Source organism: Leptopilina boulardi, unplaced genomic scaffold (assembly GCF_019393585.1).
Source record: "Leptopilina boulardi isolate dan_hultmark-lab unplaced genomic scaffold, ZJU_Lbou_2.1 LbouV2_302, whole genome shotgun sequence".
Taxonomy (NCBI): Eukaryota; Metazoa; Arthropoda; class Insecta; order Hymenoptera; family Figitidae; genus Leptopilina; species Leptopilina boulardi.
Window position 1 is genome coordinate 950,928 of NW_026137866.1, and position 25,708 is coordinate 976,635.

The window sequence follows — 25,708 nt, forward strand, 5'->3', positions numbered from 1 at the left end:
CTTTTTACGATATGCTGTAATTGAACGGCGAAAGGGGCATCGTTACGCTTTTCTATATGCTGAAAAGTGATTATCATATTTGATTATTATACTCTCTAAATTTCTTAAATTTATTATCTTTAAAATAAAAAAAAAAATTAGTTTTTTTCCTCCCAAAGTGAAAAACTCAATTTCATTTCGCTTCTATTTTTTTTCTCAATATCTGAATCATTTGAGAATTTTGAAAATTTTTTCTAACCGGGAAAAATAAAATAAAATTTTTCAACAATTATAATGACTTTCACAAATAGGACGAGGATGTAAACAAAAATATAATTTATATAAAAGAAAAATTTTCCATTTAAATTGAAAAATAGTTTCAAATTATTTTAAATTATATAAATAAGTAAAATTGAAAAATTTTAGTTTCACAATAATTTAAATTATATTACCGAAAGGATTTTGGAATTTTATTGCCTTTATACCTGCGCATCGCAATTTGTTTGTTTATTAAACTACAATGGGCGTACACCTTGAGCCAAAAGGTAATAAAATTCCAAAGATAATTAAATCAGTTACAATTCGTGTATTGACCTGTGTAGACGTAAATATAAGGAACAGCGCGCAATAATTTCGCGAAGATCATGGAGTCTAAGGTTAGAGATTATAAATTTATTAAAAATAATTATTGATTATCTACCAAAAAAATATTTTAATATTTGGAATTTTTTTTAGTTTCACTATAAAAAAATTTACTTTTTGGACTAATAATAATAATTTTAAAAAAATAATTAAACATTATTCATATATTTATAAAATATTTTTTTCGGTTATTTTTGAACATGAAATAATTTAATACCATATGTTATAATTTATATAAAAGAAAAATTTTCATTTAAATTGAAAAATAGTTTCAAATTATTTTAAATTTTATAAATAAGTAAAATTGAAAAATTTTAGTTTCACAATAATTTAGATTATATTACCGAAAGGATTTTGGAATTTTATTGCCTTTATACCTGTGCATCGCAATTTGTTTGTTTATTAAACAACAATGGGCGTATACTTTGAGCCAAAGGTAATAAAATTTCAAAGATAATTAAATCAGTTACAATTCGTGTATTGACCTGTGTAGACGTAAATATAAGGAACAGCGCGCAATAATTTCGCTAAGATCATGGAGTCTAAGGTTAGAGATTATATTTATTAAAAATAATTATTTTCTACCAAAAAAATATTTTAATATTTGGAATTTTTTTTAGTTTTACTATAAAAAAAATTTACTTTTTGGACTAATAATAATTTTAAAAAAATAATTAAACATTATTTTTATATTTATAAAATATTTTTTTTGGTTATTTTTGAATATGAAATAATTTAATACTATATGTAAATTAATCCGAGTGAGAGTTTCCGCGTTAAATAGAGTAAAATTTCAGGTAGGAATATTTCCCAAAAAAAATTTTTTTGTACGCGAAAACATTGATATTGTAAAATCAGTAAATTTATCGTTGTTGCAGGAGCAAAATATAAATTTCATTTTTCATATCGTAATAACGTAATCTTCTATGAAAATCTGCGTCTTGTAAGTCATGTTCCGTCGAATAAAAGCGGAAACCCTAGTCCGCCCACGTGTCTACGCGAAACATACCCCGCGTGATTTCACACGTTGATCCCGTTGATTTTCAAGCAACTATACGTATAAGATTACATATAGTGAAGGTGTGTGCAGCATTGCAATGAAAAAAAAAAAACAAAATTCCTATTTTACACAATATATATTTTGTTGGAATCATAAATTACTTCATTAACTATATTTATATTAAATAAAAATTAATTAAATAAATTATTAAAATATTAAATATTAAATTATTAAAATAAATTATTTTTAACTAATATTTTGTAAATCCCATTGTTAAATTAATATTTAATTAATTAAATTTAATATTTATTTAACAATTTATAAAAAAAATTATTTGATTTAAATACTCGATTACTTGACTATTATCAAATAAATATTTACTTGAACCAAATAATTTTTATTTGAATTAAATAAATTCTATTTGAACCAACAATTTCTGTATTTGAAACAAATACCAAATTAACTCAAACATAATTATTTGATACAAATGTAATAATTATTTGATACAAATAAATAGTTATTTGATAATAGTAAAGGATAAGATTATTTAAGTAAAATAAATTTTTTTTACTAGTTACAAATAAATCACTTGTACGATTAATTTATTCATTTATTAATTAAGTTATTAAATAACAATTAATGGTAATTAAAATCAATGATAGTTAAAATTTATATATGGTATAGTAAAATTAAAAAATTTTAGTAATTAAAAATTCATTCTCTAATGTCAAGAGGTTAATTTATGGCATAATAAAAAATTAAAGGAAAGAATTAAATTTTCAAAAATAAAATATTATATCATTATATATTTTTCGAGGGAAAAAAAGTAAAAAAAAAAAAAAAAAGAATAGAAAATAGCGATGAAAAGAATGTCATAAATTTTCATTCTATTGACAGTTAATGCATATATGTCCCGCACCGGTTTGAATAAAGCGGAAATTATTATGTTGCACCATCGTCTTATATTTGTAAATGAACTAAACTGAAGAGAGTTTTTTTTTCGTATTACCTCTATACACACACACATTGTAGTAACATATGAATGGCTAGTTTTGCGTCGGCGTTTGTCGTATAAAACTCGATTACGCACTTATATGCATTTTGAATGAAAGAGTATAGAAACATCCGAGAAGTGTCACTTTTTATAAAATATTGCTAATGTATTCTTTTTTACTCATCATTTCTTATATAGCCTGTATGTTTACCTCTTTTCTCTTCCTTATAATACACTGTTTAATTAGTTTTATATTGTAAAAAAAAGGTTTTAAATTTATACAATAAAAAAAGTAAAAAAAAAATTAAAGAATATAAAAAAAAATTATTTAAAATTAAAAATTATTTTAAATTAAAAATTTCTATTGTATAGAAAATAATACAATAATAATTGGCTAAAAATAACTTTAAGAAATATAATCTCCATTTCGTTTTTTGCAATAAAATTTTGTTTTAAATAAATAAGATCTAACATATTGAAATTTAAATAACACTTGGTTTCATTCATTTTCTTCAATCATTCAATACTCGATACACTTCGATCTCGTAACTACCTACGTGCGTTGAACTTGTCAGATATACTGGTCGCGGAGAATGATTGACCTATTAGGAATTTAATTTAAAATCCAATTACATATTAAAGATCTGCAAAATCGATCGGTAAATAAATAAAAAAATTATTAAAAATTACTACCCATATTAAAATTTAAAAAACAATTTTTGGCATTATTATTATTAATTAATAAATAAATAAATTAATAATTAAATAGTATACTACTTAAATAAAATAAATAATAATAATAAATATTAATAATATTCTATTTAAGTTTTAATATTTAATTAATTATTAATTAAGACCTGTTTAATTACTCTTTCTTTTTAATTAAGTATAGAAATTTTTTTTTTTGTCTGAATTTTTTAAAATTATTATCAGCTTCTTAATAAAATTCTCATCTCGTTCTCATTTCTATATCTTCAAATTAAAATTAAAGTACCTGGAAATGTAGAAATGACATCACGTAAGTGTGAGGAATTCTAAAATTTCTCGCACTTCAAGGACAAAGAGAGATATACGTGGTCTGAAAATTAATATCAAATTCACTTTGTCAAGGATTTGTTTCCTTTTTTTTCCCCAGATTTATGTTTTTCTTGATGACAAACGAAATTGCATAATAAAAGAGTTCAAAAAATGACAATGAAATGGAATTTATAAATTTTTCTTTGAACAATTATAAACATATTAAAATCAAAGAGGTTTTTTTTTTAACATCAAATATAAATAAAAAAGAAAAAAGAGGTAAACAAAAATTTTTAAAAAAGGAAGAAAAATTCAAAAAATGGAAACATTTTTTTTTTAATTCATTTTTTAAATAGAGAATTTTTTTTTCTTTAGAATTATCGCGGAGTTATAATATGATTTTCGAGAAATGAGTTTGGAGTATTTTGATTGGTTTATAGAAAAAATACACTGCGTGCTTTTAGATTCCTGACTGTCTGCCAAAATTAAACTCGTACCTTTTTAAGATTGGATGACGTGGCGGTAAAAAACTATTCCAGCATCCCTACAATTAATCTCAGTCTGAACCAAGAAATTCTCACGGTCGAGACAATTCGTGTTGATATTTTTCTGCCAAAAAAAAAAAAAAAATAGATTATGCAACTTTTTTTTCACCATTATTAACTGTTTCCAATAATTTCGATTTTTTATATTTATTATTTTTTAAATACAATATAGTCTTACATTTGCAAATTTTTTTCGCTTATTTACAAAAGAAATAAGTATTTGTTTCTTTAAAAAGAAAAAAAAATGTTTAAAAAATTAGTGATGAGATAGAAAAAATCAGTTTGAGTGTGCAAATATTGGAGAGTAATTGGAATTAAATAGATTATATTCAGTCTACAGGAAATGCAAACGTGGGCATATAATCAGGGTCCATCGTCTTCTATATAGTTACAATTGGCGAGACGATTTAACGCGCTTAAAATTGCCCACGCATTCAATTGTCCTTAGAACACATTGTAGAATCTTTAAACTAATGCAAATTATTTCCTACTGTCGCATTCTTCGAGAATTGATTTATTTTTCAGTAGCGCACGCAGTAAAATTTTGCAACATCCTGTTTCCGGTCAAATATATTCTTTTATTTACCCCAAATAAAAAACGTTAATATAGAATTTTTTTTTAAATTACAAAATGGGACAAAAATTTTGCAAACGTACTTTTTTTGTATTTCCATTTTTAGCATTTTAAATTAACCCAAAAGTTAGAAAAACAGATTTTAACTATCATTGAATTTTACTACCATTATTATTTTAGAGTAAGAATTATATAACTCGATTTTTTTTTTATTAAAAATAATAATTTTAAAAAAATTTTTAATAATTAAAATTTTTAAATTTAGATTTAAATTATATTTAAATTATTTTATAATTAAAAATGTTTATATAATTTTATAATTAGAAATTATTTAAACAATTTTTTTTTTATTAAAATTTTCAAATTTAATATGTATAACGCAAGTGAAACCGTAAAATTTTTTACTTGTGTTTATGAAAAATAGGACAAAAGCATCAGTTTACGTAATAGGATACTTTTTTCGAAGATCCTTTTTCTATATAACTAAAGAAAAAGGATTTAGATTCTTCTCTAGATGAAGGTCAAATTCTTTTAAAAATTAAGACAAAAATTTGAATCGTGAAAAAAATTTATTTTCATCTCAATTTTTGTTTCTATTTTTTTTTTTATTTTAAAAATTTAACGTTTTTCATATACATATAGAAATATAAAATATAAATACAATTCTATGTAAATGAAATGTAACAATTTGACAGAAGAGCATTTTTTTTATATTTTGTTTTATTAAAAAAGAGAAACCTTATATATATATGAAATCTTATGCCATAAATATCTTTTGCCATCGTCTTTGCAAAAAGAAACCATCTGCTCGCGTCACACAAAAACTTGATCCTGTTACGAATATACAAAAGTCGTACAAATTAAAACGAATTAGCCAATTATAAAAAAAAAAAAATTTAAGTTTGTTTTTCTATTGTCTTCAAACTAGTAGAAAATTGTTAAATTAAAATTGCTATTTCTTTCCATTTGTAAATTAAAAATTTCATTTTTGCAAAATTTATTTTTTTTTATTAATTTTTTGTAATAAAATAAAAATTAACCCTTTGTTGTGTCTCCGTCCTTTTTTTTTATATGAATCGGTCTCTCGGATCATTCCTTTCATATAATGACAAAAAAAGTATAAATATGTCCGGATTCGTTTAATTGCCGATGTTTGGCGTGGGCAAAATGTCTTACAAAATGTGGCCCTGTATAGATCCCTGATCCGCCTACCCGCATATTCACTTTTAACGCGGTTAAAAAAAAATCAAGTCTCCTGTAATTATTTTTTCTATTTTTTAATAGAAATATTTTATTTCTATTTATTAATTATTTTTTAATAGAATATTTATTAAAAAGTCAAAAATTTTTTTTGTAAATGTGTTTGCAAATTCGAGTATTTTTATATATAATACATATATAAAAATTTAGTCAACATCTTGCAGCATGTGTAAAATGAATGACTTACATCCTCTCTTGGTGCCCACTTTTTTTTAAACCGTGTCTCACACACATATATATTTAAACCTCTCACTCTCCTCGAATTTATCCCAACACATTTTTACATATACATTTATTCATGTGTGTGTGTGAATATATATAAAAAAAAGTTATATTCTTTTGTAATTTGTATTTGGTTCTCGTTCACGTCCGGTGAGAGGAGAGTAGATCGCTTCTTTTGACCTCTTCTTCCCTTTTCCAAATAAAATGCAAATTCATTTTCTACCTCTTCGCACTAAAACCCTTTTTCGTTATATTTAAATAACGAAAAAAAAGAATTTATAAATTTTTCCAAAGAATAATTTTTTCGCAGATTTTATATAATTTTTCTTTTCTCTGAAATTAATTTAATGCTGACGATTTTTATTTTTACATAATATGTATATATGAAAAAAAGAGACTCGTTAATTTCCGTATATATGATAATTAATTTGAAATGTCGTCGAATTTGTAGTTTCAATTTCCAACCAGTTTTATCTTGCGGTGCAATGAAGATAATTTATTAGAGTAAAGAGATCCTCCAGTGATTTATAGGAAGACTAATGATTTTATTAAATTTATTCATAGATAATTTATGTGGGGAAAAAATTCCATTCAATATTATTATATCAGTTAAAAATAATTGTTTCCATATTTTTCTATTTTTATTTTTAACAAAATTGTTGTCATCACAGTATTAATTAAAAAAAAAAATTTCTTTTTAAATTAAATGAAAAACAAAATATAAGATACGTTTTAACAAAAAATTTACTTATTAAAAATGGAGTCTATAATTTAGAATAATGAGACTTTTTATATAAAAGCTATTATAGCAATTACAGCTAATAATCACATTCGAATTCTACTATTATCTGCATTAATAAGGTCATGATGATTATAGTCCCAAAGTGTTAATTATAACCGAAATACCCTAAAAAACCTTTATTTAGTCAATTAATATACACAATTATTTTATCTCGATAATTATGTAATTAATTTCTTTTTTTAAATGACGGATTTTTAATGTCATTATAGAGTCTATTATTATATTAATAATTCTTATATCGAATCATAAAATTTCGATTAGTAAAAAAAAATCAAAAATTGAATATATTTTCTATTTCACATTTATATTGATATTAAAGTAAATTCGATTTCTCTAATATGTTAATTGGGATAATATAAAGAAAAAAAAATTAATAATTTTTATTTCAATATTCCTTCTTAATTGGAAAGAGAAAAGTTTAATGATATTAGAAATTGAGGGAAATTTACATTTCAATGAATTTCATAATTATATGTATATATAGTGAAAAGAGTACATATATATATATACAAAATGAAAAATTTATTACTATGTTATTTTAACGTAATAAGTGTTTTAGAAAAGTAGCCCTTTATATGAAATTTTATAACCGCATAACCAATTTCATTTCGAATGTAATTTAAAAGTTTTATTTAGAAAATAATATGATGATGTTATTATATTAATAATGAATGCAGTATAAAAATGGATCCCATAATAATGATTATAGAAAATATTAGAAGAAAGATAAATTTAATAAAATCATTAAATTTCTTATTTGTAATTATATGCCAAAAACTTTGCCTTGAAAATGATTTCTTATTTAAGGTATTCGTTTTAGAGCCTTAAAAATAGAACCCACATGTGCATTTGGAAACATATTTTCAGTTTCCTTTTGAAAAATATAAAACATGCTATAGTTATTATAATATATGTGGGTACAACAACAGGTGGAAAGAAACCGCTAGCACGATTTGTGGTAGTTTCCTGCCTACCTGTTCGTCTGCCTACAAATATTATAAATATACCTACACTTCTTGAGAAAAATAGTTGATAATCTTCGCGACAATATTTGATATACAATTATTGTGCCCATTTTCTTTTTAATGTAGGAAGAAACTGTTGCTCCATCGTTGCAAGTTTATTAATGACAAACGGATATGATTATTTTTCCCTTTGATTTTTGGCATCTATTTCCCTTTTTAGATATATTTAACCGAAGTTGTAGTTATAGTAGAATTCTTCTATTCTACTTTTTCGGAATAATTTCTATATTTTCGTTACTATTAAAAAGAAATTTAAAATTTTGATTATAATATTTGGTCCGAGAAAGCTCTATAGAAATAGTTAATTTTACTTTGTTTCCAAAAGCGTAAAAAAAATACCTTCTGCAATTTCGTGATTTATGCTAATTTGCTATTTGGTTGCAATATGAACATTAGATTGCTATTTTGCAATTTTCGCAGCACGTATTAAATTTCTTTTTTTTCTCTCTTTAAATGCATTCTGTAGGGATCTCTCTTATAAGTGCAGGCATACGTGTCATATTAAGAAGTCACGTTCCCTCCAGCACCATTTCTTTTTTTTTGGACGTTTGACTTGTCACGATTCGATAAGAGCGAAGTTTACTTATAAGCTTACTAGTCGCACAGGTATATCATGTCTTATATATGTCGGGAACTTGAGACGCATTCAACACCTATACACATGCGGAAAATAAATGTACAAATCACGTTGTGCAAATGTTATACATTGAAATACACTCTCTTTGAGGGGAGTTTTAATCAAGGAACAACAAAATTCTTAACATTAAAACCACTATCATATATGGCATTCAATTGTTTTCGTATTAAAAAATAGTGATAGATTGTGTACGGTATTTTGCACCTTTTAATTAATGATGCTTAGATACCAGTTCTCCTGTGAACCTAGATTCTGTATAGATTTGTAGTTTTAGGTTCGAAAGGTTTGTTTCTTTATTTAGATTCACAAATAGAATAAAAAAATTTGGATCAGCCTGTTAAATTCTGTGAAACAATTCGCTTCTATAATTTCGAATTAATTCAGAATTAGTTCTGATTCAGTTGGTACAATTCGGTTAGATTTTTGTCATCAGAAATTAGTTAATCCGATGGTAATTCGGCTTGTGTAGGTTGTTGGATTATTTCTCCATAAAAATTGTTGCAGACTAAATGAGGAATTATTCTGAAATCAGATGGTAACATTTTCGTTCAGATGTCGAAAAAGAGCATCGGATATAAAAAAAAGGAAAGAAATAATTCCGAGTACAAGCTGTTAAAACTAATTCAGTTAATCAACTCGAAGAAGAGAAAATAGGTGTTAAATTTTGCCAGGTGAAAGAGCGTTGAGCTGACAAGCAGAGCAGGTAAAACAGACGTGGTGAAGCTACTTTAACCTGTTGGTTGAGACAAGATCCGGTAACCTGAGGGCCTATGGGGCTTGAAAACAAGAATGGAAAGGGAAAACAGGAAAGACTCCGCCAAGTGAATCGAGTAATGTCCTCCTCGACTCTTGAAACTCATAACACGACGAATCGCTTCAATAATTATTGAAGTGTATATGTGTGCTAATTCCATATGTTTTTCTTGACTCAAGAATTGAAATTATTTATATATCTGATTTTAGAATTGCATTTTCGCAACAAAATCACCTTTTTCTATAAACCTATATATACTTAATAATTTATTTATACGCAAAGTTGTGATTCACTTGTTGTAAAGGGATACCTATGAAGTTACTCTGTTAGCACATTTAATACATATTCCACTCACACAGTGACTTTAATATATTCCAGATATACTCTTGCGTATATATAAGAAAATGTGAAAACCTGTATTTGCAATAAGATAGAAAAAGAAGTAAATCATCAGATTGTTGACCTTACCAAACACGTGCGTGGGAGCTTCTTTTAATTTTTTTTTTCTTTAATATAAAAGACCGGTAATTATTCTTCTGACTTTACCCTTTACGTGTAATTTTTGTAGACACTGATTTCACTTCCATTTCGTGTGTATTGGATAATCGCTTTCATTTATATATAGCTAATTGAAAATAATTCCCTCTTCTTCCTGATGAATTGTCCATATAGAAATTTTTAAATTCTTATATAATCGGTAGCTAGGTTTTGTCAGTAAATATAAATTCTGAAAGATAGACGACTTTGAATGCAAAATCTAATTTGAAAGCATCGGATAAATTTCACTAATGCGAGTGCAGGAGACCCTAATTTTTTTTTTTAGCCATTGGGTATCTACTTGGCACACATTGGGTCTGATTCCGCTTCGGTATTTCAAGTGAAGACGCCAAAAAAAGAGTTGGAGCTAAAATTATCTTCTTATAGACTCCTTTCTTTTATTTTCTTATCGTGAGAATTTTAATGTTTCCTCTATTTTTTTTTTATTGAACAAATCCATAGCTTTTTTTTGGTAAGGTGGTTTTTTTTTCTATTTATTTAAAAACAAATTTCGAAATCGTAAATTTCTTAACATTTTCAACGTCACGTTCGCATCCCCCTTGCAACAGTAGTGCTTCTTCAAAATTTATGATCTTGTACAATATTACATTGAAGCAGGTCCTTAAGATGTTTCCTTTGTATAATTTATATATAACCTTAAGAAGCACTCTCTTTAAAATCTAATCCTGAAATAAAAAAAAAAAATTTCTGAAAGGCCTTAAATTCCTGGTGAAAACCAAGAAGCTTGAAAACCCCCCTTTTCGACTTATTTGGGAGGGTTTGAATGTTGAGGATTCTTCGACATGTACTCATTCTTTAGAACCAAGAAACCTGCGTGACTACACGACTGACTCGAATGTTTTCACCACGTAGTCCCATGAGAACTCTCGAGACGGTCAGTCAGTTGGTCTGCTAACCAATCGTGTATAAGAGAGTCTATACGACCCAACTCTTCTCTTTGGCTCCGATTCTTGAGGCCCTGAATCAGTGCGACTTGTTCTCTTCTACGATGCACATCCATTTTACGTTCTCTCTTATATTTCTCGAAACACTTTCGTTCATTCACTTTTAGTTTAAAAGGATTTCAAAAAAAGTGTTTGTGTTTTGTTAAAGTGATTATTAAGTTACTAGTGAATTGGGATTTATAAGAAAAAAAAATATGCAAATTGTGCGTGAATTGTGGATTTTGAATCATTTAAGTTGAAAAGAAGAGGATATCGTTTTGAAAAGAAAAAATATCGAAAAATTGTGATAAAAAATGCTTTAAAAATAAGTGGATTTTTTTGGGGTAAATTTTTAACGCCATGGCGCCTCCTGATGATCGACATAGATCAGGACTCAGCCTCTCATTTCTCGGTGAGTTTTTATGACGCAAAAAATCATAAATTTAGTAGTAGTAGTAGTAGTAGTTATATAGTACCACACCAGAAATATTAACCAAACGCAAAAGCCTTTATACAAAGAGCGAGACGTAAAATAAAAGCCTTTATTATCGTCGTTGTCGGGTCCGGATCCCATTGGTTACTCTCTCAGGAAGCTGAGGAATGTGAGATTTGAGTTTGCGAAGTTGCAAATTACATCCATATAAAAGACTAATTTGCCTTGGTATTATAGTTATATATAGAGAAAGAAGGATAAAAAAAAAGAGTTTAAATTACATGTTCGACAAATTACGACTATATCAGATAAGAACCGATAAGAGATCCAATTATAGACGGAATTATTTTTGTAGAAAAAAAAAGAAATTTTTTGCGAATAACCATAACTTATGATATTTATAAGTAATGCTAGTAGTATAATGTTTCTCGTGACAATTATTAATATTTAAAAACTTTTTTAAATTAATTATTTTTTTAAAATTAATTCTTGGTTGTAGTTACAATTTAATGATTCCTACATTACGTTGTAGCTTCAATTAATAGTGACAAAATTCGATGAAAGATTTTACATTCCCAGCTTCAATTGTTCCATTTGGCAGATAAAATTAATGGTTGTTACATTCAATTGTAGCTTCAATTAATTGTTTGTGCGGTATTTTTTTAATTTGTTTCATTTGATTGTTCACACGGAAAATTAAAAGGCATTAAAATAAGCTGCAACTATTATTTTAATCCAATTTTGCTTATATTAATACCAAAATGGATTAATATAATCAAAATTGGATTAAAATAATAAGCGTTGCAACTTATTTTAATGCCTTTTAATTTTCTGTGCATTGAAAAAAAATTTATTTGATTCAAATAATCCCTTACTTGCCGCAAATAATTTCTAAAACCATAAATAATTGAATTAAATAAACTATATTTGAACCAATAATTTCTATATTTAAAATAAATACGCATTTAATTGACTCGCAAATAATAATTATTTGGTTCAAGTAAATATTTATTTGACAATAGCCAAGTAAGCAATTACTTGAATCAAATAATTTGTTTTCAGTATAGCTTCAAATTGCGATATAATTAATGAAGATGATGGTTTTAATTAATAGTATTTTTTAAGCTATATTGTAGCTTCAATTAATATTTGTTATATTTGGTGGCAATTAACGGTTGTTATATATTATATATCTTCAAGTTAAATTCAATAAAAAGCGTCAATTGTTACATTTAATTGTAGCCTCCATTTGTATAGGTTTAAAGAAGAGTTTAAAAAAAATGAAATTAGTTTAGCATTTTGACACTGAACTACATGATAAATTAAAAATAAAAAAATATATTCTCGCATTATATCGGAGAAAGTCGTATATTATATATATAAATCGTCTATAAAGCATATAACAGAATTATTTATTATTTTCGTCTAGAAAAACGAGTCACGTTTTGAGAATATTGAATTTTGTAATAGGCGGTTGTCTCTCAAAAGTTTATTATATACGGAGCAATAATATATATAGTATATATTATAATAATAAAAATAATAAAAAAAAAGTGGATAAATTTATGCTAATCTCTGTCTCTCTCTCGCGTAGAGGTTACAGTTATAACAGTTGATGTTAGTTTTGCAAATGCTACATATTAAGGAGATTAAGCAGGTCAGTAATATGCACTCTTTACAGCCTCACAATTGCAATAACTGTAAGAATTTTTCATATATATATATAATATATATTTTAAAATACATACAGTTTTATATATATTTATATATATGTTTCAAACATTCCGCATTCGTGCTATAAAAATCAAATAATCCTAATTTAATGGGAAATCATGCTTTTCTTGAGGAATTTTTATATGTTGCTATTAAAGACCAGACAATTAAAAATGAAATTTTATATTTAATGAAAGAATTTTTTCTCTGTTATATTTAATCGTAGAAACGTTTTTTTTTTCTAATAAGGAAATTTTCTTTTTTAGTTTTATGTAAATTATTAATTTATCTGTTTATTGATTAATTAATCAAAATTTAATGAATTGTAATTAAATTACAATTTAGGTCACCTGTTTTGAAGAGGGGAGAAAAAAAAATACAAAAGCGTCCCTCCTATTATAATAATTAATGCTCTTTTAATGAGAAGCACTTCCTCAATGACAAAGAATTTTTTATATATTTTACGAAATTATCTACATAGAATTAATAATATTAATAACATAATAATATTATTATTATATTATTATATTTATTATTATTATATTATATAATATAATTTGTAATATTACATAACAATTACAAAGGAAAAATAATTATTATGTGCATCACTTTAATTCACATAAATTAATGACACCAATATGTATACCGAAAATCAATTATGCATACAATTTACGCAGTTTTTTAATTTCATTAGAAAGTTGAACTTTATTAGGTTACATGAACACCTGTGTACTTTATAATTGCCTTTCAATTATCTTTTGGTCTCCATTTAAAATTCTTATAATATTAATTATGGCAATTTCATCTTTTATAAATGTAATTAAAACAATATCTTTAATTGAAATTTTCGTAAAATTCGAACAAATTTTCAACTTGTTTTTAAAATTATTAAAAAATTATTTTTAATTTTCTTTTTTAATACGAAAACAAATTTATTTTTTTAATAAAAAAAATTATAAAATTTATTTGGAATTTAGTAATAATATTTAATATTCTCAAAATTATTATTTGATAATTATTTTTCGCATTTGTATAATAGATGTAACTGCACATTAAACAATTTATAGATAATAAATAGTTTATTATTAGTGTCTCTTAGATAATTGGATAATTATTCGAAAATATAATTAATCACATCACCATATTGTTATATATTAGAAATTACATTTTTTTTTACTTCTTTATAAATATATAATTTTCACTGAACGTTAATAATACGTATGTATAAAATTAGAAAAATACTCGTGAAATGCAAATTTTTTATATGAGAAACTAAAAAAAAATAAAGCCTGGGAACAAGAGGCTGGGAAATCTTAAGGAATCGGATGTAAAACTGCAAGTGTTTATTTAAAAAAAAAAAAAAAAAAAAAATTGTCTATCAGTAGCCACCTGTTGTACCCAATTAAATGGCGTAATTGTATCTTGCTTTTCGGAGCGTAACGGAGACCTCGCACCAGGCATATCATTATTTTTCTTCAATTTATCTTTTCCCTTCAAGTCATTTACTAATTCTATTATATATGTCTACTTCCCAGCAAGTTTCACATATATAGAAAAAAACTATTAATTAAAAAAAAAAAACAGACAAATTAAAGGATAACATTTCTTTACATTCGAATTATTTTAATCGGGAAGGGTTAAACTAATTTTTTTTTTTAAATTTAATCAAAACATTTTAATTTTTTTTTAACATTTTTGACTATTATCAAATAAATATTTATTTGTATCAAATAATTATTATTTCAGTCAGCTAAACTATATATTTGTTTCAAATACAGAAATTATTGATTCAAATAAAGTTTATTTAATTGAATTATATATTTGGTTTTAAAAATTATTTGGTTCAAGTAAATATTTAATGCCTTTTAATTTTCTGTGAAGAAATTAAAAAAAAAATAAAATTATTTTCTTTTTTTAAATATAATTTTTTGTTATTTCATATACAAAGTGAACAAAACGAACATAAGATGTGAAAGCTCGTTTTTGTCTTGTGAGTGTATATATAAATTTTTTATCGATTCCTGAGGTGCTGTTATAATGTTCGTGTGTGAGATTATTTCTGCTGGTTTACATATAACGCATGAATGACCAGACAGATCACTCTCGAACTGATTTTATATATATATATATTTATTATATATGTATATAGAATCAGTTTGCGTTTTAATCACTACTTTGATTTAATGACACGTGTGTGTATGTAGATCATGTCGTTACCTAAATGAATCGCCAGGTGCACATTACACAAGTTCACTGTATATACTTGTTGCACCTTTAAAAAAAGATTCCAACACGCCTCCCGTCAATTCCCCCCCCCCCCCCTTTTTAACCCCCCAAGTATATTTAAATTAAATTGCATCTATTTTTATTATCACTTTATATACACTTCTATTATCGTGTTTCAAATTTCAATTTCAATACAAATTGCTCCGCTATTTATGCGCCAATCAACTAATTTATTTTCCTATTGTGTGTGCGTTTTATTTATTAGCAACTTTTAAACATGCTGTTATTTAAATTTTATTTACCTCAAGTCTGTTGTTGTTAATAAATTATAATTTACGGTGTTTTTTTATAGTATTATACTATACCATTGATTGAAGCTATTTTTAATCATTATAATTTTCTGTGTAATTGGAACTGGGAAAAAAAATTTATTTCATTTAAATATGTTACTTGAGTATTATTAAATAAATATTTATTTGGGTTAAATAAATTGTTATTTAAGTGGTATTTTTTCAAATAGTATTGGTTCAAATACAGAAATAGTTCGAATACCAGTTTATTTAGTTTAAATACACTTTATTTAATTCAAATAAAAATTATTCGATTCAAGTAAATATTTATTTGGGGCAAGTAAATATTTATTTGGCTCAAGTAAATATTTATTTGATAATAGTTAAGTAACTGATTTTCTTTGAATCAAATAAATTATTTTTCAGTGTTCCATTAATACTTTAGAACAACCATTAATTAAAGCTAGTAATAATTTTAATAGAATATTACATATATTACATATTTAATTATATAAATTAATTATTAAATTATTTTTATATTTACACTGAAAAAAAATTTTTTATTTGATTCAAATACTTAATTACTTGACTAATAACAAATAAATATTTACTTGAACCAAATAAGTCTTATTTAAATCAATTACATGGTATTTGTTTCAAATACAAAAATTATTGGTTCAAATACAAATTTATTTAATTCAAATAAAAATTATTTGCACAGAAAAAACTTGGACTCATTTTTGTTGCAACTCATTTTCTTTTGGGTATCGAAATGAGTATGGGACAAACTTCATGTTATTCAAAATGATATTGGCTGGAATTTCAGATTTCTAAGTTGGCATCATAAGCAGAGTAATTTTGTATTTCAATTATTGTTTCTAATATTTCAACAACACCAGAAAGATTATTTTGACCAGTACGAATATTTAGAAGTTTTTAAATAAAAATTATTTATTATTATTTACGTAGATAATAATTAATTTCATAAGTTTTTAAATTTACCGCTATTATTTAAGTTGGCAGTACCGTTCCTGTTGTCAAAACACATGTTTTCATTTTTCTAACCTAAAAACATATTTCCTTTATTATTTTATTACGCGATTACAAGCAATTTTTAATCAAATATATTAAGTCTAGCGTGTTATTTACTTCTTTGTAATTATTATATTTCATGTTTTTGTGCAAAATTATTCGTTATTTCACAATATTTTTCCATTTTTCTTTTTCTCAAAATGAAACTTGCCTGTTTCATTTTGATACTTTTACCTTAGAACTCGAAATGAAACAACCAGTTTCATTTTTGTTGCGAATCAAATTGAGTATAGAATCTATACTCAATTTGAATTCAGGTTTTTTCTGTGTGGTTCAAGTAAATATTTATTTGATAATAGTCAAGTAATTAAGTATTTGAATCAATTAAATTTTTTTTTTCAGTGTATAAATTCATTATTAAATTATTTTTATATTTATATATATATAAATATAAAAATAATTTCTAGTAAAAAACATGTGAGTGATAAATGAAGTCAATATGTAGGTGGAATTACAACAGTAAAATCTGCATTGTTTCAATTGAAAATAATAACAGTTCCAACTGCGGATAGAATTGATATCTCTATATATTGTATTGATAAATTCATACACATGCTTTTATTAATAATCTTTTCAAAGAAGAAATATATAATTTTTTCCGCATATATAATTTTTAAAATATATAATATATTTCTTTTCCCCTTGAATAATATATATCATACACTCGTATATTAATTGCAAAATCAACAAGTGCACGTAATCTTTTCTCTCAATGAATTTTATCGGTTAGTCGCGACGCGAATCTTCCTCTCTCTCTCCCACTTTCACACACGCAGAGTGTATATAGTGAATCGCGGTACGTGCCGCATGAATCATTCTTGTACATATCAACTTTTTTTTTTTTTTATTTTTTAAACCTGTGACATTATCGTTGCTTTCAGGCTCGATCGAATTCGTCGAGTGTATATTTAAATATATATATATATTCTTTATTCTTTCTTTCGTAATGGAAAAAAATGAACAAGTATACCAGCAATAAATAAAGTCATTCTCATTTTGCTTTTTTGAGCTTTTCACAATCAGAAATCCGTTATTTTATATTCGAGTTTATAACTGTTGAGAAAGAAATTTTCAAGGGTATAGAGAGATACAAAATTTATGAAGGCAAATAAAATTTCAATTCGTTTATTTCTTGGTAAAATACTTTTTTTAAAAAAAGGGTAAAATTTAAAAAAAAAATAGCAAATATTACCGAGAGATTATTATTCAGTTAAAAAACCGAAAATTATTATTATTATTATTATTATTAAAGCAAAAAAATACAATAAATATTGCAATTATTATTAAAATCTGATCCGGTGTTTCAGTACAGTTGTGCTCCGATTTTTTCCCTTATTTTTTTCTCGTGTAGATTAAAATTTACAAATAGAAAATAAGAATAATAATTGTAGAGTGAAAGCTGCTATAAAGTCACGACTCGTCAAAGTGTTCATAGACAAACGGTAAATGCATCGGTTATTGGCCAGACTTTGAAACAATGAGAAGTCATCGAAACATTTCAGTCTTCCTGACAATGCGATTTAACCGACGGATTAAATGAAATCGTGATTAACCAAACGATCCCGCTAGTTGCTCGCGATCCAAGATTTGGTTCGTTTTCTATTTTTTTTTTTTTTTTTTTTTTTTTTTGAATAGTACAATCATAAATTGAAAAAATTAAAGAATTAATTCATAAAATAACATAAATTGAAGCTACCATTAATATTGTTATAGGTATTATTATTATTATTATTATTATTATTATTAATAATAATATTAATCATAATAACAACCATTAATTGAAGCTACAAATATTTGTTTATTATATTCTCTAAATTCTCTGAATTAGTAAAAATGTTTACTAATTTAAATTAGTGACTCACTTTTTGCTTTCAAATTAATTTTTTACTAATTTGATAGTAAAAAGAAATTTTTTCTACCATTAATTAGTTAAATTTTATAACTAATTCAGAAGCAAAAATTGAGTCAGTAATTTAAAATTAGTTGAAATTTTTTACTACTCTCTAAATCTGAATTAGTAAAAAAGTTTACTAATTTGAATTAGTGACTCAATTTTTGCTTCTCAATTAGTAAAATTTTACTAATTATTAGTAACTTTTACTAACAATTAGTAAAATTTAACTAATTCTAAAGCAAAAAGTGAGTCACTAATGTAAATTAGTAAACTTTTTTACTAATTCAGATTTAGAGAGTAATTTTTACTAAATAGAGAGTACAAAATGTACAGTTAATTATATATTTAAAAAAAAGATAATGAACCTTTAAATTTTTATAATAAAAAAATATTTACTGCACCTTGTATACGTATATAATAATTTACGATAATTACGAAATTAAAATGAAAAAATGTATCTTCTTTTTTTTATATTTATTTGTTTTATAATTGCGTATATAAACAACAATCAAAATCAATGATGAGGGGTTGCATTTAGAAATCTCGTATTTCTTTATCTCCTGACGCGCGGTTATTATATATTATATACATATATACCGAAAACCTATTACAGAAGAACTAATGAGATTGAGAAGGTTATAAACGATGAGAAACGCATATTTATATGAAACTCATTTTCTGACTATTAAACTAACACAATACTGATAGTGAAAGCGTTACGTTTTAAATTTTCCTCCCTCTTTTATTATTTCACGAGCGAATAAAAAAAAACAAAAATATAATGATTTATCTGATGGTCTGTCTCTTAAAAAAAAATTTTTTCTCTCAGTAAAAGCTTTCGTAATTTTATCACTGAAATATGTACAAGTAGTAAATGTATTTTATTTGCATTTTATATTTTGATAATGTTGTACAATTAAGTTCTTTTTTTATATGTAAGCGCAGAAAATTGTGTTAGACTATGTTCTTTTATTTTAATAATATAAAATTAATTTTTAATCCAATTTGATATTAAAATAAGTGAAGTGCATTTTATTTTAAAAACAATTTTATGCGAAATAATTTTAAATATAAACAATTTTAAGTGGATAATTAATTTAAAATTTTTGAATTAATTTTTTGTGAAATTCAATAAATCAAATTAAAAAAATTTATTGTGACAAATCTAGGTATTTTGAATATAAAAAAAAAAAATTATTATCTCGAATAAAAAATCAATTTTGATTCAAAAATTATGAAACACTTAAAAATATATAGTAAATACCAGAATAGAAATACATAAAATAGAAAATTGTACAATATTCAAAATAAAAAAAAAATAAAATAATATAAAAATTACCATTAAACTATTTTGTATATAATAAATAAGAAAACTGATTTCTTTTTTTCATGAGCGCGAGCATTACAAAAGGTTTATGGTTCACGGAGCAATAGATCGCTGGATTGTAAAAAAAAAAGAAAAAAAAATAAATAGATGCATTTGAAAGCCTGAGAAACTGGCTTTCAGATAGTTGTAAATGAAAATGGACTTTAAAAACTGTAAATGTAAAAGTTGCCTTGCAGGGGTGTTTGAGTTTCGAGGGTTGCTTTATAGGAACCTGTACCAGTTGTGCGTTTCAGTTTTTTTTTTTTTTCAATGAATAGAGAGAGAGGTGGGCGTATTCTTTAACTCTCGCGTAGTACATTAACCTTCTACAATTCTTCCGCGTCTCTCAAAAACTTGGCCAATAATGCTGCCCACCACCTGTTGAACATTTTAACATGAAAGAAGAATCCAGGTAGTTTCGCACGCTGCACCCTAAAATGTATTCTTTATTATAACAAATCGTGGGAATAGGAAAATTCTAGGGCAAATTTATCTTTATTTGTTATTATTGCCATTTATTTTCACAAGGAGGGAAATAATTCATAATTTCTCGCTTGTATTTTATATTTTTAATTAGGGCAAAAGAGGCATAAAAATTTTAATTGATGTTACGAAATCAAGGGTACACTGGAAAAATAATTTATTTGATTCAAATACTCGATTACTTGACTATTATCAAATAAACATTTATGTGTATCAAATAATTAATTATTTGTATCAAATAATAATTATTTGTATCAAATAACACAGCCACACAAAAAAAAAAAAAAGTTCTGATCTGGGGGTCTGACTATATATTTTCTATGTCTTTTGGGTCGCTGAATCCGAATCCGAGGCCCATTCAACCCCATCACATCAGGTTTTTGAAAAAACCTCAAAAAACCAAAATGGCGGACACTTTTTTGGAAAATTTATCGGATTCGCTTGAAACTCGCTACTCGGGGGTTTTTGGGGTCGCTGATTACGAATTTGAAGTCAGTTTTCAAAAATTCAAAATGGCGGATCCAATATGGCGGACATTTTTTTGAAAAATTTGCCGGATTTGCTTGAAACTCGCTACTCGGGGGTTTTTGGGGTCTCTGATTACGAATTTGAAGTCAGTTTTCAAAAATTCAAAATGGCGGATCCATTATGGCAGGATTTTTTGTCAACTTTATTAGATTCGCTTGAAACTCGTTACATGAGGGTTTTTGATGTCGCTGATTACGAATTTGAAGTCCAATTTACAAAATTTAAAATGGCGAATCCAATAAAGATGTTCTTTTGAGAAATCAAAAACTTGAGTGTTTTAATTCACCCGTATTTACTTTGTATCTTGCGTGTGCCTGCGTCCAGGGCACCTCCACGTGGTGTACATTGGGTAACGCAAATGCCGACGGTACATTATATAGTAAAATAGACGTGATAACATAAACATTGAAACTAAAGATATTACGCGCGTTTAATAGCACAAATTGTAGGTTTTTTTAGATTATGTCCGAATCCTGATATGATAAATTTAAACTGACTTCAAATTCGTAATCAGCGCCCCCAAAAACCCCCGAGTAGCAAGTTTCAAGCAAATCCAGCATTTTTCAAACAAATATCCGCCATATTGGATCCGCCATTTTGAATTTTTGAAAACTGACTTCAAATTCGTAATCAGAGACCCCAAAAACCCCCGAGTAGCGAGTTTCAAGCAAATCCGGCAAATTTTTCAAAAAAATGTCCGCCATATTGGATCCGCCATTTTGAATTTTTGAAAACTGACTTCAAATTCGTAATCAGCGACCCCAAAAACCCCCGAGTAGCGAGTTTCAAGCGAATTCGATAAATTTTCCAAAAAAGTGTCCGCCATTTTGGTTTTTTGAGGTTTTTTCAAAAACCTGATGTGATGGGGTTGAATGGGCCTCGGATTCGGATTCAGCGACCCAAAAGACATAGAAAATATATAGTCAGACCCCCAGATCAGAACTTTTTTTTTTTTTTGTGTGGCTGTGTAATTAATTATTTGATACAATTAATTATTTGTATCAAATAATAATTATTTGTATCAAATAATAATTATTTGTATCAAATAATAATTATTTGTATCAAATAATTAATTATTTGTATCAAATAATTAATTATTTGTATCAAATAATAAATATTTGAGTCAATTAAATTGTATTTGTTTCAAATACAGAAATTATTGGTTCGAATACAATTTATTTAATTCAAAAAAAAATTATTTGGTTCAAGTAAATAATTATTTGATAATACTCAAGTAATCGAGTATTTAAATGAAATAAATTTTTTTTTCAGTGTAGTATTTTTTACTATTTTCATTAAGTAGTAGTTTCAAATAATTTTTTTAGTACCTTTATTGGTACATAAATTAAAATTTAATTAGAATGGTATTTACAATCGTTGGTAAAAACTAGTGGTTTATTGGAGTGAAATTGTGGTCTAGTGGTTAGAACTCTCGACTTATAGTGGAATATTCAAGGTTCGATCCCCAGCAGAGGTGAAGTTTTTCAAATTATTTCAAAGTTTGAATTAAGAATTATTGATAATATTAATTATTGAATAATAATAATAATCGATATTTATTATAATAATTAATAATAATTAATAATAATAAATAATAATAATAATAATAATAATAATAATAATAATCGAAATTAATTATAATAATTACATTAATGATAGTTACAATATATGACTTATTAATTAATAATAGTTAAAATAGTTATAATCGTTGGTGGATGGTAATAATATTATTTATATGGTAGTTTTCAACAATTTTTCATATAAAAAAATTTTCATTCAAGTGAAAGTTGTAATTGTCAGCAAAATAATATGAAATAAAAAAAAATAACAAGAAATGAATCAATTTGAAATTAAGTTCTTTCTTACGGGTGAAGAAAAGAAGAAAAACTTGAGAAGTCTTGCGAATTTCGTAATGATATGCTCCTGTATCTCTTTGCAAAGTGACCTGCAGTTTCCAATTGCAAAGTTGCGAAAGTTGAACACCTGTACCTTTTTTTTATATACTGATTTTTTTTTTTTCTTTTTAACTTATACACATCTCTCACGTCTTAAAACTTCTCGTAAAATATATTGTATGTTAATATCTGCATATATTTAATATGCGAATTTTTTTTTTTTTTTTTTACCAGATTACCGAGAGTTGCAAAATAATAATAATTACACTTTTAAAGAAATGATCATCGAGTTAAGGATAATTGTTATTGGACAATAATTAACGCCAAAAAAAAACAGTATAAAAAATTATTCTGTGACATTTGATTGCAGTTCCATATTAAAAAAAAGAAAAAAAAGAAAGAAAAGAAAATACTTTTGAAATCAATGACGTAAAGACATTAATTTGATTTTAATGAATATTATAATAATTTTTGTTAATAATTTGAGAAAAATTTTATATTTTAATATAGACTTTTGAAAAATTAAATTATAAAAATTGTTGTCACAAAATATTTTTCTCATGATAGATTAGGATTTTTTAATTTAAATTTTCATTGACAAAATTTTCCGTTACACTTTTATTTTTTTTTTTGATTATCACTGTACTATGGGATCTCTATTGTGATTGAGTAAATGTTTCATAAATTGTTATTTGAATATAATAGATTTTAAATTACGGGAGAGAAAAAAATCAAGGAGTGATAGTATTTTTTTTTTTTTTTATTATCTCATAACCTTATCTCCCTCGTGCTGGTTGCATCTCTAAGAAGAATGACAGATAAACTTTTGTTGTAATCGAAACGTTTAAATATGCACCTAACGGATGTTTATATTAATCGACTTGTATTAAAATCATTCACGTTCTATAGATTAATTTCATCGTTCTTTGTATATTAAATTGAATAGTCTCAAAAAGATTATAATTAAATAGTTACAATTTCAACTAGTAAATAATTATTATATTATTCTTTTTATTTAATAAATATTTATATAGAGAAATTAAAAAAATTAATAATTTAGGAAACATTACTTAATTATTAAAAAAAAAATAATTTTGATGAATCATATATGAAAAAACAATCTAGAAAGTTTTATAAAGATTTTTTTTACATTAGTCACTGGAACTAATTTGATGATTCGGACCACTTAGCAATTGTTACAAGGCTTCGGTCATTTAAATTCATGCGAAATTGATAGCCAAGACATTCAATTTGAATATTTCTTTCACTTCTATTATTTTAAATCTTGGTGTTTATCTAATTTATTGATTTGAGAAGAAATATATATTTTTTTGTCCACCAAAATTTTTTTTTTTATATTTTAAAAATAAAGATATTTTTATCGTAATTGTTTGAAAATTTAAAATCAGTAATAGAATTATAAAAGTTGCATTTATTTATATATATTACATATACGAAGAAGAGATATAAATTGTGATTTAAATATAAGACAGCTTTAAGGCAAAGGTCTTGTACTTTCTCTTGCAAACTGGACCCAATAATGATTATTACGCGTGACTCGGACAAAATTGAATGTTCGATCAATTGACAACCTTTTGCCAATGAGAAAGAAAAAAAAATAACAAGAAGCTCTTTTTTTCAATTTGCAATATACAACTTCATCATCCACTTGATGATTGTAATTAAGCTATACTTTTGGATTTTATAACAATTGTCTAATGTAACTATATCATTAACTAAAGTTATATCATTGAAAAAACTACTATTTAATTAATAATTAATAATAATAATAAATTAATTAATTAATAACGCTACCATTCACCATCGATAATATTTTTTACATAAAGCTACGAAACTTAAAAAATAATTCGTTTCTATTAAAAAAAAAAATTTATTTGTTTCAAATAATCGACTACTTACTAATAAATATTTACTTGAAGGAAATAATTTTTGAAACCAAATAATTGAATTAAATAAACTATTTTAATTGATAATTTCTGTATTTAATACAAATACCGTTTAATTGATTCAAAAAAAAATTATTTGGTTCAAGTAAATATATTTATTTGAATAAAAATTATTTGGTTTCAAGTAAATATTTATTCGAATAAAAATTATTTGGTTTCAAGTAATTTTAATTATTTGAATAAAAATTATTTGGTTTCAAGCATGGACGTAAGAAGTAAATGGACCCAGCACAAAGTTGCGGGGTGGGGACTCATGTAGGTAAGAGGAGAACTGTTCAGTGCGCATGAATTGGTGGAAATTCTGTGATTGGTCGAACATTGCGTCGTGTATAGCAGACGATGCAAAATGGAAATCGACTATTGTTTGTTGACAATGTGTCTAGCGGTTTTAATTATGCATTCTATTATAATCTTAGAATAAGTAAAACATGGTAAAAAAATATGAAAAATGCATTATTAAAACGTGTGAAAATTCTCGGACTATTAAAACAAATGGAAATAAGAAAAATGTGACATATCACAGGTAAGTATTTATCTCGTGTTTCTCTGTTTGTTCACGGTACAGGTTATGTTTTTAACAATTTTTATGTGACATTTTTTAATTATTAATTTCATTATTTATAGAAATAGTTGATCATATTTCTTTTAAATGTATCTATTCATAATTTATTTTTATTAATTTTTTTATAATTCATTTTGTATTATTAATAACATTATTATATCGTGTTATATTTTATTTATTGCATATTGTTTTGTATTTGGAAAATATCTGTTTTATATTAAATATTTACAGAAAAATGTTATTAATTAATTTAATGGACACTTTTTTGAAAAACATATTTTTTTAGATTGAAATTTACGGATTTTATTACAAGTTACTTTTTATAAT

The 25,708-nt window shown here is 24.9% G+C and overlaps 1 protein-coding gene across 4 annotated transcripts in view; it reads left to right on the top strand.

Moving 5' to 3' along the window:
- LOC127282869 (protein TANC2) overlaps positions 1-25,708 on the top strand; it is a 42,918-nt gene that overhangs the window by 2,421 nt on the left and 14,789 nt on the right. Inside the window, exon 1 of one of the 4 annotated variants that reach the window (XM_051307423.1) lies at positions 561-635. The exons of 2 other annotated variants lie outside the window; for them this stretch is intronic. Coding sequence is in view for 1 of the 2 variants with exons in the window: in XM_051307421.1 (XP_051163378.1) it covers positions 11,293-11,344 (52 nt within the window). In the remaining variant the exon portion in view is untranslated. Of the gene's footprint in view, positions 1-560; positions 636-10,875; positions 11,345-25,708 lie in introns of those variants that run through there. One more of the 4 variants, XM_051307421.1, reaches the window with a different exon arrangement.